The 17,310-nt window shown below is 32.8% G+C and overlaps 10 protein-coding genes; 4 read left to right on the forward strand and 6 right to left on the reverse strand.

Annotated features, from left to right (window-relative positions):
• Positions 1-17: 17 nt before the first annotated feature.
• TA19145 (uncharacterized protein) lies at positions 18-2,812 on the reverse strand (the record flags this gene model as incomplete). The annotated part of the gene is made up of 2 exons (XM_949467.1): positions 18-2,557; positions 2,605-2,812. 2 exons carry the CDS (start codon positions 2,810-2,812, stop codon positions 18-20), a joined length of 2,748 nt encoding a protein of 915 aa, XP_954560.1.
• A 546-nt stretch (positions 2,813-3,358) lies between these two features.
• On the forward strand, positions 3,359-4,204 carry TA19140 (uncharacterized protein; the record flags this gene model as incomplete). Its single annotated transcript, XM_949468.1, has 2 exons — positions 3,359-3,773; positions 3,867-4,204. 2 exons carry the CDS (start codon positions 3,359-3,361, stop codon positions 4,202-4,204), a joined length of 753 nt encoding a protein of 250 aa, XP_954561.1.
• A 40-nt stretch (positions 4,205-4,244) lies between these two features.
• Positions 4,245-4,481, reverse strand: TA19135 (uncharacterized protein; the record flags this gene model as incomplete). The annotated part of the gene is made up of 1 exon (XM_949469.1): positions 4,245-4,481. One exon carries the CDS (start codon positions 4,479-4,481, stop codon positions 4,245-4,247), a length of 237 nt encoding a protein of 78 aa, XP_954562.1.
• A 69-nt stretch (positions 4,482-4,550) lies between these two features.
• TA19130 (mitochondrial processing peptidase, putative) lies at positions 4,551-6,858 on the reverse strand (the record flags this gene model as incomplete). XM_949470.1 is given in 12 exon segments in its annotated part: positions 4,551-4,637; positions 4,650-4,676; positions 4,755-4,964; positions 5,084-5,277; positions 5,368-5,575; positions 5,688-5,756; positions 5,787-5,867; positions 5,983-6,018; positions 6,050-6,230; positions 6,302-6,393; positions 6,456-6,607; positions 6,642-6,858. 12 exon segments carry the CDS (start codon positions 6,856-6,858, stop codon positions 4,551-4,553), a joined length of 1,554 nt encoding a protein of 517 aa, XP_954563.1.
• A 167-nt stretch (positions 6,859-7,025) lies between these two features.
• TA19125 (uncharacterized protein) lies at positions 7,026-7,714 on the forward strand (the record flags this gene model as incomplete). Its single annotated transcript, XM_949471.1, has 6 exons — positions 7,026-7,161; positions 7,220-7,341; positions 7,412-7,456; positions 7,489-7,537; positions 7,604-7,641; positions 7,688-7,714. The coding sequence occupies 6 exons, from the start codon at positions 7,026-7,028 to the stop codon at positions 7,712-7,714; spliced, it is 417 nt and encodes a 138-aa protein (XP_954564.1).
• A 398-nt stretch (positions 7,715-8,112) lies between these two features.
• On the forward strand, positions 8,113-8,599 carry TA19120 (uncharacterized protein; the record flags this gene model as incomplete). The annotated part of the gene is made up of 2 exons (XM_949472.1): positions 8,113-8,448; positions 8,549-8,599. The coding sequence occupies 2 exons, from the start codon at positions 8,113-8,115 to the stop codon at positions 8,597-8,599; spliced, it is 387 nt and encodes a 128-aa protein (XP_954565.1).
• A 1,449-nt stretch (positions 8,600-10,048) lies between these two features.
• Positions 10,049-12,040, forward strand: TA19110 (serine-threonine protein kinase, putative; the record flags this gene model as incomplete). Its single annotated transcript, XM_949473.1, has 7 exons — positions 10,049-10,509; positions 10,546-11,167; positions 11,256-11,398; positions 11,435-11,597; positions 11,644-11,741; positions 11,799-11,859; positions 11,906-12,040. 7 exons carry the CDS (start codon positions 10,049-10,051, stop codon positions 12,038-12,040), a joined length of 1,683 nt encoding a protein of 560 aa, XP_954566.1.
• Positions 12,041-12,098: 58 nt separating this feature from the next.
• On the reverse strand, positions 12,099-13,936 carry TA19100 (uncharacterized protein; the record flags this gene model as incomplete). The annotated part of the gene is made up of 9 exons (XM_949474.1): positions 12,099-12,306; positions 12,335-12,407; positions 12,469-12,609; positions 12,647-12,786; positions 12,821-12,894; positions 12,932-13,135; positions 13,192-13,323; positions 13,355-13,524; positions 13,591-13,936. 9 exons carry the CDS (start codon positions 13,934-13,936, stop codon positions 12,099-12,101), a joined length of 1,488 nt encoding a protein of 495 aa, XP_954567.1.
• Positions 13,937-13,980: 44 nt separating this feature from the next.
• TA19095 (uncharacterized protein) lies at positions 13,981-14,697 on the reverse strand (the record flags this gene model as incomplete). The annotated part of the gene is made up of 1 exon (XM_949475.1): positions 13,981-14,697. The coding sequence occupies one exon, from the start codon at positions 14,695-14,697 to the stop codon at positions 13,981-13,983; it is 717 nt and encodes a 238-aa protein (XP_954568.1).
• Positions 14,698-14,967: 270 nt separating this feature from the next.
• TA19090 (ATP-dependent RNA helicase, putative) lies at positions 14,968-17,244 on the reverse strand (the record flags this gene model as incomplete). The annotated part of the gene is made up of 8 exons (XM_949476.1): positions 14,968-15,123; positions 15,163-15,404; positions 15,464-15,621; positions 15,684-15,824; positions 15,854-15,966; positions 15,996-16,244; positions 16,303-16,731; positions 16,801-17,244. The coding sequence occupies 8 exons, from the start codon at positions 17,242-17,244 to the stop codon at positions 14,968-14,970; spliced, it is 1,932 nt and encodes a 643-aa protein (XP_954569.1).
• Positions 17,245-17,310: the final 66 nt, after the last annotated feature.

The following is a 17,310-nucleotide window of genomic DNA, read 5'->3' on the forward strand; positions in this document are numbered from 1 at the left end:
GGAATATATGTTAAAGATTAATGAGGTAAATTTAATTTTTTATAGATGAACGAGAATGTGTTCTTGATGATGTTCGGTTCTTGTTGTTCTTCTATTCCTAATTCATCATATCTGAAGGAGAATTCATCAGATTTGTTGAGAGAAAGCTTATCATAATTGATTGGGGACTGAGCATTTCTGAAACTATTGTCTATCAAGTTTTTGTTCATAGAGATTGTCCTTTTGAACCCATCTGTACGTCTCTGTACGATTTTTTTGGATATTTGAGCATTAGAATTCTCAGTTCTGTTTTCTGAATTTGGCTTAACTAAACCGTTTTTTAAGGCGGTCATTGTGTTCATCTTCCTTACGCTTGCCAATTCCGAACATATCTTTATTCTTTCATTTTTAATATTCTTTTCATTGTCTTTTACATCATTTTCTACGGTAGGTTTTAGATTAGGTTGTTGGTAATTATTAATTGTATGGGAACTAAGTGTGTCGGAATGAAAATTATTGGTTAGTGTATTGGTAGAACCTTCACCTGAGGCTGTAGAGCAGTTTGGGGAGTGATCGCAATCGGTGGATTCTGATTCACATGACAATGGGCTTTGTAAATCATCATACTTTTGATAATTCTTGACCAAGTCCACGAGTTTATTTTTGGCGTAGGTTGGGCTTGGATTATTTAAAATTTCGAGCTTAGAGACCAATTTCAAATTCTCAGACGATACTTGTTCATATATCTCCACCAAATAATTGTTTTTCCTAGTTAACTCTTCCAACCTTGTTTCTAACTCCATTATATCTAGTTTAGCCTTTTTGTACTCGTTTGAAAAATCCTCTTGACTGTTATTCTTAGCCGTAAGCGACTCAATCCTACCACTCATCTCTTCCAATTCGGAGGCTAAACGAGCGTTTTCCGATTTAACCTTATCAAACTCAGCTTCTATCAACCGATTTTCCCTCTTTAACAGCTCCAGATTATGGGTCAACTCCGAGTTACTGTGAATTAATCCATTATTAGTGTTGTTAAGGTCACTAATGGTATTCCTCAATTCATTATTCGTATTGGTGAGAAATAAATTATCGTTTCTTAGTGAGGCTTCATTTTTTATTTCACTTTCTAATTTTTCATTTAATTCCTTTAACCTAAGATTATCTCCTTCTAAAGTTGAATTTCTTTCTCTTAATTCTGATATTTCAATATTTGATTGGGTTAATTTATCTCTCAATTGAATCAATTCATCTGTTAATTGAGTTATTTGATTTGACAATTTAATTATCTCGTCGTTTTGGACAGTTGAGTTTAAATTCTTATCAATTTCATCAATTTCATTAATTTCATTATCAACAACTGCATCGGTAGTGTTATCAGTCTCCTTAGTATCCTCAGTATATTTATTATCAGTGTTAGTGTTACTCATATTCTGTAATTGGCTTAACTCAGACTGGAGATTAAAGATTTTGGCCTTAAGAACGTCATTTGACTTTATCAGACCTTCGGACTTAGCGATGTAAATTTGCAGCTCTTTGGTGACTTTCCCATAATCTGAACTATCGAAATTGACAGTAACTTCTTCTAGTTGTTTTTTAAGAGTTTCAATCTCTTTGTCCTTTTCCATGATCAAATCTTTTAAGTGCTCGTTTTGTTGAGCAACAGACTGTATTTCAGAGTTTAAAAGGGAATTTTTGTCAATAAAGGTATTTTTTTCCTTAGTCAAGTTATCATTTAATTCCTCGTTTAACTCTAAAAGTCTCCTAATCTCTTCCTTTGAGGTTGTTAGTTCACACTTAGCCTCGGAGTAATAAGTATAAAACCTGGGGAGACAACTCTCCAAGTCTGACAATAATTTGCGGTATTTATACTCATAATCCCAAGTTTCATCTGGTTCGCATGACTCCACCACTTTATCCTTAACTATATTATTGGTGTTATTAACATTATTCATGGTATTAATGGATGCATAATTAGAGGTGTTCGAAGTATCTAAATTTGACCAAGTGCTTTCGAAATGTTCTGCAGTAAAAACAACACTATCGGAAAGAGGGTTTGTTTCGTCAGAATTAGGACTATTGGTTAGGGTTTCAGAAGTAGTGTTTGGAGTGTTAGACGAGTTTCCTGGGCTGATATGGTCATAATCGGTTGAAAAAGAAGTGGCTGGTTCATTTTCTGAAACTAAATAAGCATCGTCTGAGTACTTCTTAACAAGGAAACCAAAAAGCATCGTCGATATATCGGAGACTGATACTACTTCAGAATCGAACATTTTCACCGAATTATCAAACACTTTCGACCAGAAATCATACAAATTACTGTTCTTTTGTGCTCTTCTGATAGATTCAAGCAACTCAGTCTTGCTAAATGAGGTATCTGTCTTCAATAGCTCATCCCTGAAAAAACGCAAAGAATTCACGTATTCGTCATCCACAAAACAACATTTGTATACAACTTCGGGTCTGGCAAGTGAAACGGAAAAGTGTTTACCATTCAATACAGTTTCAATCCCTAAGTTAGAGTTGATATATATGTTACTGTCGTTCTCGATAACTAATGTTAGATAAGTTATGTATATAACTAAAATAAGGGGAAATTTATGGAAAATAAATATATATATGTGTTACCTTTCCAAAAAACAATGAAAGATACAAACTCTGATGAAACGGGCGCAGAACCAAACACATTTAAGAAGTTTTCAAATTTATGTAAATTTCCAAAAATTCCGCTATTATTATACAAAATCTGCTGTAAATTATAACCGTTCGCCCTTCCAACCGACCCTCTTAAATCCTTGGCCAAAGCGTCACGATATATCGATGTTAAAAGCTTCATTTCCAACGGTGTAAACGAGTTTCACAATCATCTATAGGAAATGAACCACACATTACAAGATTATCGTTTAATGGTAATTTATGGTAAAAACAATTATGTGGATTGTCGTAGAAACATAAATTAGAAAAACATACAAAGAATATATTAGTATTGTTTTGAAAAAATCATATAATTTAATTTAATTGAAAAAATGTAGAAATATATAAAGTCATATATAAAAGTAATGCTTAAATTGGGACTTTTCTTTTTAGGGAAAAATTAAAATTAACGATAAAATAATGAAAATCAGTGATCATTATTCTCTTTTAGATCTTATTTGTATTTTAATTTGTTGTTTTAATTATTGACAGAGTGTGCGTTAAGGAGTTAGAACCAGGTGGATAAAAATAAATGATTGGAATAAAAATTAATAAATAGAATAAAGAATAATAATTAAATTAGATGGGTAATGTTGAATTATGTAAGATTCCGTCTTTTTGATGTAAAAAACTCTATATATTGATTTGTTACCCTATAATAAGTAAATGGAATATAAACATAATATATATGTCTAATGTTGGTTTAAATTTTGGAAGATTTATAAGAACTAGATGTTTAAGTGATCCAAGTGTCCAACTATTACATCTTAAGAGAACTCTTGGGTTTTTAAGAGCCGCTAAATCTGGAGGCGCACATATGTTAGTTATAGGTACCAAACATCAAACAGGTTTAAATTATCAACAGTTACTAGGTCAAAAATTCTATACCCCTGATAAGATAACTCCCGAAATTATCACCAACGCCCCTCTAAATTACGACTTGATTCTTTGTTTCGACCCTATCCGCTACGCAAGACTTTTGCATAACATTAACTTGCCCTGCGTCGCTATTTCTAGGGTTGAGGATTTTTATCATCACAGAGACATTCCGGATGCCTTTGATTACCTTTTACCAATAACAGAAGATTTTTTGGATATTTCTAGTATTCATTCTCATTAATTTTCAAAACCTTTCTACATATATACTCTTTCCTTTTATTAACCAAGGCTGTTATTTATTATAAATAATATTAAAGAACTAGGTTACAGTAAACTTTTGTTGATTTCAATAATGAGTTCATCAGTTGAATTTGAGCTTGAGAACCGTAGGGAGTCCTCGGATCCTATTTCTGAGAATCTTTTTTTGGCTGGAAAGGCTTGGGAGTTTTTGACACACAAGGTGTTTGAAAATGAGGCTGGCAGTGCTTTTCTTATCGTAGCAGGATCCGTTGCAATTGCTGCTCTTTGCGGTCGTGAAAGACGTGCCGCTACACTTGCTAGATCACTACAATTGGGCCCCGCAACTAGCCTAAGGGTCTTCGGACATCCTAGGTATCGCAACCACATACCTCAAAATCCTCTTCTCAAACATTAATAATTTCTACATTATATATATATAATATAGATATAATAGTTTAACCTTTAAATCTAATTAATGCTCCATTAGAACATCCGCCCTTACGAAATTCATCAAACACCCAAATACAACTATATCTAAATCTTCGAATTATTTTTATTGGAATAGGGTCTCCATGTTGATGTTTCCAAGGAGTTGAATTCTCAATCCTAATCTCTCTTAATTTATCATCCTTAATAATATAAGTAATTGTTGTGGGATCGGAAAATACAATTATGTAGTCTTTTTGATTCATCTACACACTCTCGCCATTCTATACCTTGTTTTAGTTTGTATAATCTTATACAGATTTGTATGTACTAAATTAATATCTAAGCCAATAAGTTTTTTGCCTTAGATCAATTAAAGATGGCATTCCATGCAATGGTCCCATTGCGGTTACAGCAATCTCCTAAAAACACACAATAGTAAACTTATATAGATTATAGTGCTACAGATATCTCAATCCAGATTAAAATAAAATATATTGTAAATAATATAAATGAATAAACTAATATATGAAAAGTACTGAATCGTGTAAGTATTTCCATGCAACTCTCTTAACTTCTTCGGCGTCGATTTTTTCAAGTCTGAGCAGAAATTCTGCCACGGGCATTCTTCTTCCATAAACAAGAACTTGCCTAGCAACCTCCTCAGCGACACTCGATGTTGATTCTGTCATTGAAAGAAACTGTAACATTAACTGCCTTTTAGCCCGCTCGACTTCCTCATCGGTTACCTACTCATATTATGGTTCAGTCCTCGAATAATATAGATATAGGGACCATTTATAGCTGAAGTTTAGAATATATAACTGAACTGGAAAAATAAAATTAAGTATGTTGAATAAGGAATTACTGAGTATGAAAGGGATGTGATCCCGAAGAGTAACTCTCCGACGCAGTGATCAACTGCTACTTCGTCGCATTTGGCGTAAAACCCAAAGAGGCCAGTATCCTTGTAGAAAGTATTAAATGCGCTGAAGAACTCCGCGCAACCAACTGTCATCCTGTTCGCCACTGCATGAATTGTCTTATTTCCAGACACCTTTCCTATAACAAGATATCTAGGGTACTGGTGGGTAATATTAAGGGTAATAGAATGTGTAGAGTTTAATGTGATAGGGGAATGGAAGAAATTACCTGGAACTACACCTTCATTGGATTTATTGTAGGTGCCAATAATGCTTTGCATTAACATGAAAGCTACAGAATCGGGTGAATTCCATGGTACACCCTCGAATGCAACGGCCATATGGGCATATGGGCCCATCTCGTCGTTTCTGTTTAATAATTCAGACCCAACAAAATAAGGCTTCTCTAACTCGACCTTGGTCACCGGTTTAGGTATCTAATAAAAAGTTACCATGAATTATATAACAATATTGGATACAAAAATGTTAGTCTAATTGCATAGTATTATGTATAAGTAGGTGGCAAAAAGACCAGATGTATAAACATACTGTTGAAAAGTGTTTTTCAGCTAATGTTACGAACTTATCATGATCAAAATTGCCAACGGCGCAAAGAACCTGTGAAATTATGGTGAAACCAAAAAATACCATCCTATCGGCTGTGTAATTGTGGTTGATGTAGTCCAAGAGATACTCACGTTGCATATTCTTTATATTTTCAACGGGTCCCTAAATTTCAATCAATTACTTGCGCATATATAGTACTACATAGATATTGTGTTTCATAATATATGGATGTTCTTTTGGTGTATATAAAGCTATATATATATGAAAATGACAATACCAGTATAGTGAATCCCAGTGAACAATCTCGAAAGGCCTGAATGTTGATAATGCGAATTGCATCATACCGTCATGTGTAATCGGTCAAAGATGACCTCGTCGTGTGACTTTTCTACTTCTTCCATTTCTCGAAGAATAACATGCTTTTCGTTTTCCATGTGGTCCGGGTCAATTTGGCTGTTTTGCAGAATATCGCTGAGAAGCTCGGTACACCAAGGGATGTCGTTATTAAAACATCTTGCATAGTAGCTGATAACATATATTATGCTGTGTACAACTAATTATATATAGTACTAGAAAAGTGTTTAGTTAAACTATACGCTGTTTGTTCTCTTGAAGTATATGCGTTTAAATGTGCTCCTTTATGTTCAATTTGTTCCTCCAATTGCTGCCTTGAACGTGACTTTGTTCCCTAAGAGAAAAATTTTCATTGGTATTTAAGGTTGAGTTATGCATAAATAGGGCATAAGTTACTTTAAAAATCATATGTTCAAGAAAATGTGCAGAACCGTTAGTCTCTGGCGTTTCAAATCGGCTTCCGCTATCTATCCAAACTCCAACTGTAGATGAGGAGCCTGGCATCCAAACAGTCGCAACTCTAAGCCCATTTTTAAGGGTGGAAACATCTAAAAATAAGACTTAAAGGATTTGTTAACGTACGGCAGGGGGGTTGGTTCAGTGCGTTAGGATGTAATTTGGAATCCTTAAAAAGGTCAGTTGCCAAAGAAGTTGTGGAGTTCCTTTTAAGAGTTAGATTAAACTTTGGATTGGGCGAATGATTATAACGATTCGTAAACAATGTTCTCCTGGCACATTTACTAACAATAAGTGTTGAAAGATCAGGGGAGACCCTTCCTATTTTACTAAATACACCCATTGTAGAATAATGCTAATAGATAACAAAAATTATAATATTTTTTTAAAAAAATATCAAAAAAGAAAATAATTGTAAAAATAAAACAACGGGTCTGGTGCTTTTAATAAGGGTTGGGGGTATTTGTTTATTTTATTTCACCAGTTTTGTTTTTTGAATCTTCTATTAAAATGGAAGAAGGCCAAAATTTGGTCACTTTCGAGAAAACTTTGTCTAAACTTGAGTGTAATTCGAACACCTTTTCAAAGCAACTCAATCAACTTCTAAATTCTGTTAATTTTAATAAATTTAAAACCAGTTCCTCTGGTAATTTCCCTAATTTCTTTATTATACTTTAATTTGTCCCAATTTAATAATATTTTAGGCATAGAATATGCCAAATTTTGCTCCACTATGGCCTTTGTTCTCTGTTCACTTCACTACAGTATTAATATACACTATTATATACACTTATATTTACATCATGTTACTTTATCTTATTTTTTAGTATAAATATCTAATTGTTCAATATACTTAAATTTCTATACAACACACAATTTTCATAGTAAAACTCAAGCTAGAAGGAGGGAACGTAGGGTCTCATCCCGTATCTAACCATTTGGTACTTTATTTAAAAAGTTAAATTTCCTTCAGAACCGAATAAAATCCTATATGAAACAAATTAATGATAAGGAGACTCAAGGTATAATCATTCACCTAATTTTAAAAAAACCCTATTTTTTAATTAAATACTACAATAATATATTAGGAAAAGCGGATAATAAGGTTCGAATAAATAAAGAGGCTGTAAAGAGGATTATAAATTCTTCAACCTGACCAATATTTTATTAAGGTTTTAATTTTAAGTGAAATTGTGTAACGAATTTAATTTTTTCTCTTTTAAACATTATTATCTATTATTGGCCCATTTTGTTTAATGAATTGAATCTGAGAATTACTCAATGAAACCAAAGAAAAACAACCCAAATGAGAAAATGATAAAATGAGAATAAATATAATAATTGAAATTAAAAAATTATTAAAAATGTTCTAGGAAATAAGTAAGAAGGTTGAATAACATAAAATATAAGATAATAACAAAGTGACTCAAAATTTGTAAACCAGTTGTAAGCGAATAATCATGTTATTCATGTTACACATTTGATTAATATGTTGTTTATAAGTGAATACAACTCGAATGTGCGAAAAAGTATCTCAAAATAATATTTAATTTCTTATGTTGTTATGTGGTACTAAAATAAAATTAACTAATATAAAATGTCGATTTTTGATTCTTTTAATATATTAAATTCATTTACAAAAAATTCTGTTTTTAAATTTAGAAGTTTTTATTTATTAAAACGTCTCCTTTCCAGCATATCCAATTATAAAATCAATACTCCTAATTTATACTTTAACCCAGCTAAACTTCTCCAATCAAATATTAACAATGTGTATAAAGACCCGAATCTGATGGAATGTTCAGCACTGGACGATCTGAGAAGGGAACAATTAAATAAAATAATAGGGAAAGTTGGAGTAAAGAAGAGGGATGCAGGTATGTATTGGAAACAGTATAAAACAAAACGGATAAAGATTAAAAAAAGAAAACGTGTAATTTAGTCAGGACCAGTTAACCAGACCATAAATATGAAAAATTTCGCCTTTAAACTTTTAATCTCATAATTCGCCTTTTTACTAATAATTATTATAGAAACGTGGCATGAATAGGGTATTGAAATGGTGTATAGCTAGAATAATCTAATGATATAGGACGTTTTGACTAATAAAAAATACCTAAGAATTAACAGTTGGTCATTTTTGAATTTCACATTGTGAATTCTATGGTCTATTGTTATATCAATCGATGAGTCTGGAGGAGATTTTGGTACATATAAACAAGTAAATTGAACGCCATTGTTTCTGAAAAGTTAAATTGTTTAGAGACTCACTCTCCGTCAAAATGAGCCATAATTGAGGATTTATCAGCTTCCATGTGTGTTATACAAACAGAAGATATGACCTAAAGCCTATAGTCTGAGAGAAAAGATACTTGAAGAAGTATTTTAGATTTATTAGTCAATTCGTAGGGTATTTCACCTAATTTTTCAAAAATTTTCTTGGTGTTCTGAAACAATGACTTAATTAAGATAATTTAAGTTAGAAAATACTTTGTGTTTAGTTTCGTCCAACTGAGAATAATTTAACCACAAAACAAAACAATTATTATGGAACGGGTCGATAGTTTTTTCAACCTTAAGAAAATGGTGTTAAAAAATAATAAAATCTCACCTTTTTAAATAATCCATTGTATTCCATAAACTCTAACTCACTAAAAGTGCCATTGGACTAGAAAGCAATAAAGGAGCAACAAACTAACGCTTTGGCCAGTAAAATTGTTTACAAATGTAAATGAGTTGACCATCAAATTGCTAATTGTTTCTCCATCGAAATTATTATACTCATTTCCTAATCAAATATGGACTAAGTTATCCTTAATATACTAATTTATGTTCCATTATACAATACTGATATAGCAAGGTATCTATAACTTACTTAATGAAAAGAAAGAACCTTGACGGGACATTTTGATGGATTCCTTCTGGAGTTGTTGTATTACATATCGTTTCAAATATTTGTTTAACTGGTTCTTCCAGGAGAGAAAAGCAATATTATAATAGGAATCTGAAGGTAAGGAGAGGCCTTCTAAGGTCATTTTAAGTTTTATTAATATTTAAACATACGTTTTACGCCTTTATTAACTATATTTCTATATGTAACTGAGGCCGATTCAATAACTTTTTCTAGAAAAAGTGAAATTTGGCCATAAGAAGACCAAAGCTCATCTAATAGATGTCCGACCAAGTCATCTAAACAAAATGATCAGAAACAAAATACCTTCACTCCTTTTAAAATTATTATTTCGGTTTTTATCAAACTTTAATAAATCGGAATGTGGAGAATATTCAGAACTAGATCGGTTTCTAAATTAATGGTTTATAGTTGAAATCGCTGGGATTTACCTTACACATTTTTCCAAATTAGTCAGATCATTGTTGTTAAAAGACTGTTTCGCAAACTTAATTAAGGTATTTACGTCAGATTCACTCCAAGTTAAGCTCATAATAGTGAATGGCAAAATGTAATTTGTAACAAGTTTAGGTTCCACCACAACGTACTTAAATTTAATTTTATTTTTTAGATTTTTGCAAATATGACTCACGACGGTGACGAAAATAAAATGTATGATAATGAAAAATTTAATTCCGATGATGGATATTATCGCAAAAGAGATTCCAGTAGAATAAATGACCGTAGAAGGCCAAGCCGTAGAAGATATAGTAGCCGCCATATGTATCATTCCTCTAATTATAGACATAAACGACATAAACACTCCAGACATAAAAGTTATTCCAGTACCCCTTCCTATAGTAGAAGTTTAACTCATAATACACCTGAACACAGTAATTCTATTGGCAGAACCCGTAGTAAAAGTAGCAAAACTGACCGAGAAAGTTATAGCGGAAGCGATAGCGATCGAAACCATAGAAGATATTCGAGAAGTTCAAGCGTAAATCGCCGTCGCTATAGAAACCATAATAAATATAGGCATCGAGATCGATATAGAGATCGAGATAGAAGATATAGCAGAAGATCACATAGACCCAGTAGAAGGTACTCTAATAGGCGTGATTATTCACGCTCATATAGAAGAAAATATAGACGCAGTTACACCCTCTCATATAGGACTAAATACTCCCATCGAGATAAATATATCAATAGGCATAGATATAGTAATAGAGATAAGTATACTGATAGAGCCAAGTCACCCAAAGATGAAATAATCCATTTCAAGTGGGACAAGGGTATGAATTTATCAGAGTACGTAGTCTTGAATAAAGTGAGCGATGGAACATTTGGCAGAGTTTTATTATGTGAAAAGGCAGGTAAACAGTTTGCAGTCAAGGTCGTGAGAGATGTTGATAAATACACCCAATCAGCAAAGATCGAAGCAGATATACTTCTGGATATAAAGAACTCGGATGTAAATTCCGAAAGTCATTGCGTTATATTACATGACAACTTTATGTATAGGAATAGAAATATGTGCTTAGTTTTTGAGAAACTTGGACCTTCACTATACGAATTTTTGGAAAAAAACGATTTTAAAGGGTTTTTTATCTCAGACATACAAAATATGGCATATCAACTACTGAAAGGACTGTCATTTCTTAAGAAAAAACGTCTCGTTCACACGGATATTAAGCCTGAAAACATACTACTAGTATGTGGAAAAGACGACTTCATAGAAGTCCCGTTCCCAAGATCGCATGTATGTTCACACATTATTGTACTAATTGTGCTATTAGCGAATTATTAATAGATTAATAACTCAAATTATTAATTTTAATAATGTTTAGACTGGAATGATGACTAAAAGACCGGCAATGTCAGATATTAAACTCATTGACTTTGGAAGCGCTATCTACGAGGATGAATATCACAGCTCAATTATTAACACTAGACAATACAGAGCCCCGGAAGTTATTCTAGGTAATAATTTGTAAAACGAGCCATAATCATATTATAACTTATGTAGATATCTTAGTTTTATGTTGAATGAAATTAGAGTGACGATTTGTGTAGATATCGGATGGAGCTACTCGAGTGATTTGTGGTCACTAGGATGTACATTAATGGAGTTGTACACAGGACATTTGCTCTTTAGAACACATAGCCATATGGAACACCTAGCAATGATGGTACGCTTCACTTAAATACCCACAAACTTAACATTTTTGCGATTAGGAAAAAACTATCGGTAAATTCCCACAAGAAGTTATAAGTTCCGCAAAAAATACTCAAGGAAAAAACTATATTAATCGCGATGAACCCAGACTAGACTGGTAGTAAAAATGATATTCACCCACATATTTACTCTTATTTATACAAATAATTTATAGGCCGGAAGGATCAAAATCAAAGTCATCAGTCCATAGAGTTGAGGAGTGCAAAACCATAATGGTAACTTTCTATATAATAAACACTGCCGAATGCTAACTTCTTGTAGGAATTGGTGAAGCCTGAACACAGACTCTTTGGAGAATTTATCAGATATATACTGAACTTGGACTCGAATAAAAGACCAACACCGGAAGAGGCAATGCAGCATGAATTCTTTACCCTTAAATTACCAGAAAATTAAACTTTTTTGAAACAACACTATAATGTATTTATAGATTTATACCACATATATGATAAAATTAGTAAAGTTTGGAAAGCAGCCTTCTGGATTCGAATCCGTTTCCGCCTTGAAAAAACTTAATCTGTACAAAAATACCTGTTAGCATGTAAAAGTAGTTGATTTTGTCATTTGGAAAGTTATAAATCACTCGGGTATTCTTCAAGTTTAAGACGTAGTTCGCAAACTCCTTAGAGCTAAAGTTGCGGACAGTCCTAACCTCGTTTGGGCTAAAAGGATATTAACTATGAAACTAACAGAATTCCAAGGTACTCAGGCCTGAATTTCTTGCGCTTTCGCCTTGACCAACTTGTTGCTAGTATTTTAAATCCTATAACTCAATGTAATCTAATTGTAAGATATCTAATTTGAGGCAGTGAATATATTAATACCATTTCTATAGTGATCTCCATCAAATTTATGAAACAGTCTCGGCATGGTTAGATGATAGCTTGGAATCCATCCATTAAACTTAGTGTTCTCATACTTAATTGACAGATATTCCGATGCAGTAAAACACTCGTTGTACTCATCTATTTAAACAAGCCAATAGATTCAGGGTTAGAATACCTATGATGAATAGTAATGGGAACTTTGTCTGGTGCTTTAGCTGGTTAAAAATCTCATAAACGGCCTGATTTGCGAAGGTTTCGTTGTTAACGCCAAAATTTGCGATATCGACTAGATTTAACGGGTTTTGAAGGCGATCTCTGCAATTTAATAGGATAAATATTAGAGTCTAACGATAAAATAGGTATTCTGAACTGTTTTCTATAACTGTGCCACAACTTCAGCTTCTCTCTGGTGCATTCTAGTTCCTAAGAAAAGGTGATTGTAAATGGTATGAGTGTTTACGTCGGGATCCGAGTCTTCTTTCAAAATTTCCAATTCTTCCTGGATTATCTTCTCAATGACTGGATCAAACATCCTTTTACTGTACTTCAAGTAGTTTCCATCCAGCGAAATATTTCCATACAACGACTTTACTACTGGGATCTCCGACAAGTGTTGTTCATTCTTCATCAGAAGCCTCTCCAAAAAAGTTCTGGCAAATTCCAACTAAGTTAAATATTACTGTTTGGGAAGAAAATGATATTTGTAGGACAAGGTTATACCTGTATATAAACACCGGCGTTTGATCTCTTGATGCTACCGACTTCTGTGGAGTATTTGGATGCGTTTGGCTCGTGAATTACCATCCAGCCGTTTCTCCGTGCCCACAATGACACGTGATTCAGTATAAAACTCTATAAACGTATAATTTTATGCGAAAATAACCTTTCCTGATCCTCTTTTTCCATCCAACAAAATGCCTCTTGACTTCAATGACCCGACCTTATCCTGAGAGTACTGTTTTAACTGCGATATTATCTCGATTGCAGGCTTACGGTTGACTATTCCCAGTGGTTCTGACTCAGGTAAGAGGGATATATCCTTAACCATATCACCTGGTGAAGTTATAAGCTTGAGTTATTTAAACATAAATAGCATAGATAAGAAGTAAGGGTTGGTACCGCAAAGTCCTTCCGGAAGCTCACTAAACAGATCATTTGTGTCAATTTTTACGACTGATCCGACATTATATATGTTGCAGTTATCGAAAGTTGTGTAAAGATTTCTAGAATCTACTTTAAATGAGTCGGGATTTGACAAATAAGGCGGCAGAAGGCCCTGTTCAACTCCGTATTTTCTGTAATCCTCCTCAGAAATCTTGTAGGAGGTTTGAAGTAAAGAATAGGCTGATGTGTACTTGTCCTGCGATTCATCTTCCCTTTTTTCTCTTGTTGTTCTCCTGGCACCTGTTCTCTGTTTAGGGGTCACTATGTTAGGAAGTTTGAAATTAGCTAATCTCCGGGACATAAATATGCAAATAATCTACTAAGAAAATATTAAAAATACATTGATCAAAGAAATTTAGATAAAAAATTCTCATAAACTGAAACATCGTCAGAATGAGGAATGTCGTGTCCCCCCTCATGATAATGGATAATAGGATCAACAAAACACTCAGTTAATAGTAGAGATCTATGATTAGGAACCATAACGTCACTTTTCCCCAAAATGTGTAAGGAAGGAGTTTTAATTTTATCTCCTGAGGTGAGAAGGGTGTTAAGTGAAGTTGCATAAGGCATGGGTGAACTAAAAAGTATGCAAAATTTGGCCTTCCATCCTAAAGTTGGGTCATTTAGTGTTTTTTTGGCTAATATTGCTGAAATTAACGATCCCTGGCTAAAACCTAAAAGGCCGTCACAATTTGTTCTTTTACACTCATTTAGTACAAAATCAAGTGATTCCTCTAATCCTATGATTTTAACATTTTTTAGCTGAGGTGAATAATTTCCATCAGAGTCAGTGAAGAACCAAGTCCCTCCGTATGTGTTCTTCTTACCCTTTCTTCTATAATAATTTTCCCTTACAATTTTCTCTAACTCCTTAATTTCCTCATCCGTCTTTTCACTTGTTATTTTACAAAATGCAGGAAAGTTCTTTAACTCGTACGGCGATTTTAAATATGTTATATTCAATATCTTTGATAAGCTTTTGTTTAAGTTAGAGAAGCTCTCTGAGAGCATTTCAGGCGTCTGTACAAGTCCATGTAAAAACAGAACATTTAACTTCATTTCCACATTTTACTCTTATATCTTCTATTTATGAATTTAATTTTTAATTTATCAATTTTACGGATAATAGGGTAATTTAGGTTCTATGGTATTTTCAAATTCAAACATAATATATTGAAAATTAGGAAAATTTTAGTTAATTAGACTTTAAATATATTCAAGATTTGCTCCATAATTAAATGTGTACAACATTGTGCAAAAAATTAGATTCACAATGACTAGTTGTCGATTCCAAAGTCTGACCGAATCTATAAAAAGTTGAGTAGATGTTTAAAATACCTTTAAAAGCTTTTTCTTTTCAGATTTCATAGCTTTATAACTTCTCTGCCTCTTGGTCTCTTCCTGGGTTTCGTCGTCGCTAAGCATTATATCCGCCTTCCTAGCGGCGTTTTGGAACCAGCTCTGCACGCTCTTTTCCTTCGACATCTAAAATTAATTAGACTAATTGTTTATTTGAGGAATTACCTGGAATTCGCTCTTTTCTATAGTTTCTGCCAGTTGCAACAAATCCTTAAGCCCTGTATCATCATGTACAATTGATATGATTTGTATCGTTAATTTCAAAGCAACTAGCTGAAACATACTCAAGAACTTATCTCTTGGTATTTCCTCAATTTGATCTATTTTATCAATGTTTTTATTTATCTCAGTGAACAACTTCTTCCACAATTCACGGTTATTGGGACTACAAAAGCACACTGAAACTCCTGGAATCATATTTACAAATATATATAATGGATTAAAATAGAAGCTGAGTATAATATACCGTCAGATTTAAGGCGTGCAGTTCTTCCTGATCTGTGTAAAAAGAGCGATTTATCTTTTGGTGGGTGGAAATGAATCACAATGTCAATATTAGGTATATCTAGTCCTCTAGATGCCACATCAGTACATATCAAAATGGATTTTTTGTTAGAGCTGAACCTAAGATCATGCTAAAGGGTATAAATAATGGTTTGAGGTATATTTTTTGATGATTGACATACTTTTCAAGACGGTTTAATCTTTGTTTTTGTTTTAGTCTTGAGTGTATTCCTGAGACGAAGTCAAGTTTCGTATTAACATCAAATGTAGTGCAATATTTCCTCTTGAGTCTATGTTCATGGACATCCTTCCAGAAAATTAAGCTAAACAGTTTATGTAACTTGTAAACTACCTTAACAAGGACTCCAGTCTGTACACGTAGGTGATTGTGTTGACGAATATTATACACTTTTTTGACTCAACATTACAGAGATAATCGACTAAATAACCTATCAATCTAACTTCCTATAAATTCATCAGTGTTTAATATTTACAGGAAATAAAACTGTATTAAGAATTGTTATTTGAGTTACTTTATATTTATCCTCTGAATCAATAAGTTTAAATGTTAAGTTTTCAGGTATTGAAACCTGTGTCAATGACTTTGTGAACAATTTTTTATATAATAACTTATTGCTCAACTGGTCATAAGGTATTGACAGTTGGTTGTCCTTTGAGCATATACACACCGTTGGATTACTTATATTAAGGAGTTTAAACAAACTGATTAAATTCTCTTTCATCTACAGATAATATTTTAATTCTTGTTTTTGTAAATTAATATGGTGGATAAAAACGTACGTTTAAAATTGTTGCCGAACTTAGAAAGCACTGAATTTTTGCCCTTTTTACATATTTTACAATTAATTGAACTTCTTTGTATGAATTATCCTCAAAAAACTTGTCAACTTCGTCCAAAACTAAGTGTCTCAGCTGGAATAAACCTCTTAGTTTGCCATCGTTCACGAAGTCATGTAGTCTGCCTGGTGTTGCAACTACTATACTTGGGTCTTTCTTTAACAGTCGTTCCTGTTTTTGGACAGATATTCCTCCGATAATAGAGAGTACTCTAATATCAATTCCTTCCAAAATCATAAAGAATATCTTTTTAACTTGAACCGCCAACTCTCTTGTTGGTAGAATTACTAACGATTCTATTTTCTTATCAATTTTTTCCGATAAAAGTGATATTACAATTGGCAACACGAAACATAATGTTTTGCCTGATCCCTAATCATCAAATAAATCTCTTAAATATATGCATAATTAAATATTTTGGTATATATATATTGAAAATACAGTTTCAGAGGATATTAACACATGGGTTTTCTTTATAATGGAGGGGACTAGGGTTAATCTTTGTATAGGTGTTGGTGAATTAAAGTTGTTTTTATATAAATTTACAAGGATTTGCTGAGGGATTGTGTAATTTTCTTCTGAAAGGTTAGTCCAGCCATTTGTTTTTTTATTAACCTCCTCGTAGTCGATGGTTACTTCCTTTTCTTGCGATATCTTATCATTATCAGGTGGTGGTTTGTCATTTCTGGGTTTTGAGCTTGATTTTATGGAATTTAATTTTGAACCTTGGTGATTTTGAGTATTATCTAGAACTTCTAAGGAAATTAAACCTTCGGAAAACAAATCCCCGGGTATATCTAGATCCTTCCATTTGGAATCGGAATTAACCAACTTTTGCGATACTTTTGGATTATTATCTGGATTCTTATCTAAAAAATCCAACATATTTAAAGTAAAATTTGGATATGATTCCCCATGTTACAATTTTGTAAAAAATTATATAATAAATTA

This window comes from Theileria annulata, chromosome 1, assembly GCF_000003225.4.
Source record: "Theileria annulata chromosome 1, complete sequence, *** SEQUENCING IN PROGRESS ***".
Classification (NCBI taxonomy): domain Eukaryota; phylum Apicomplexa; class Aconoidasida; order Piroplasmida; family Theileriidae; genus Theileria; species Theileria annulata.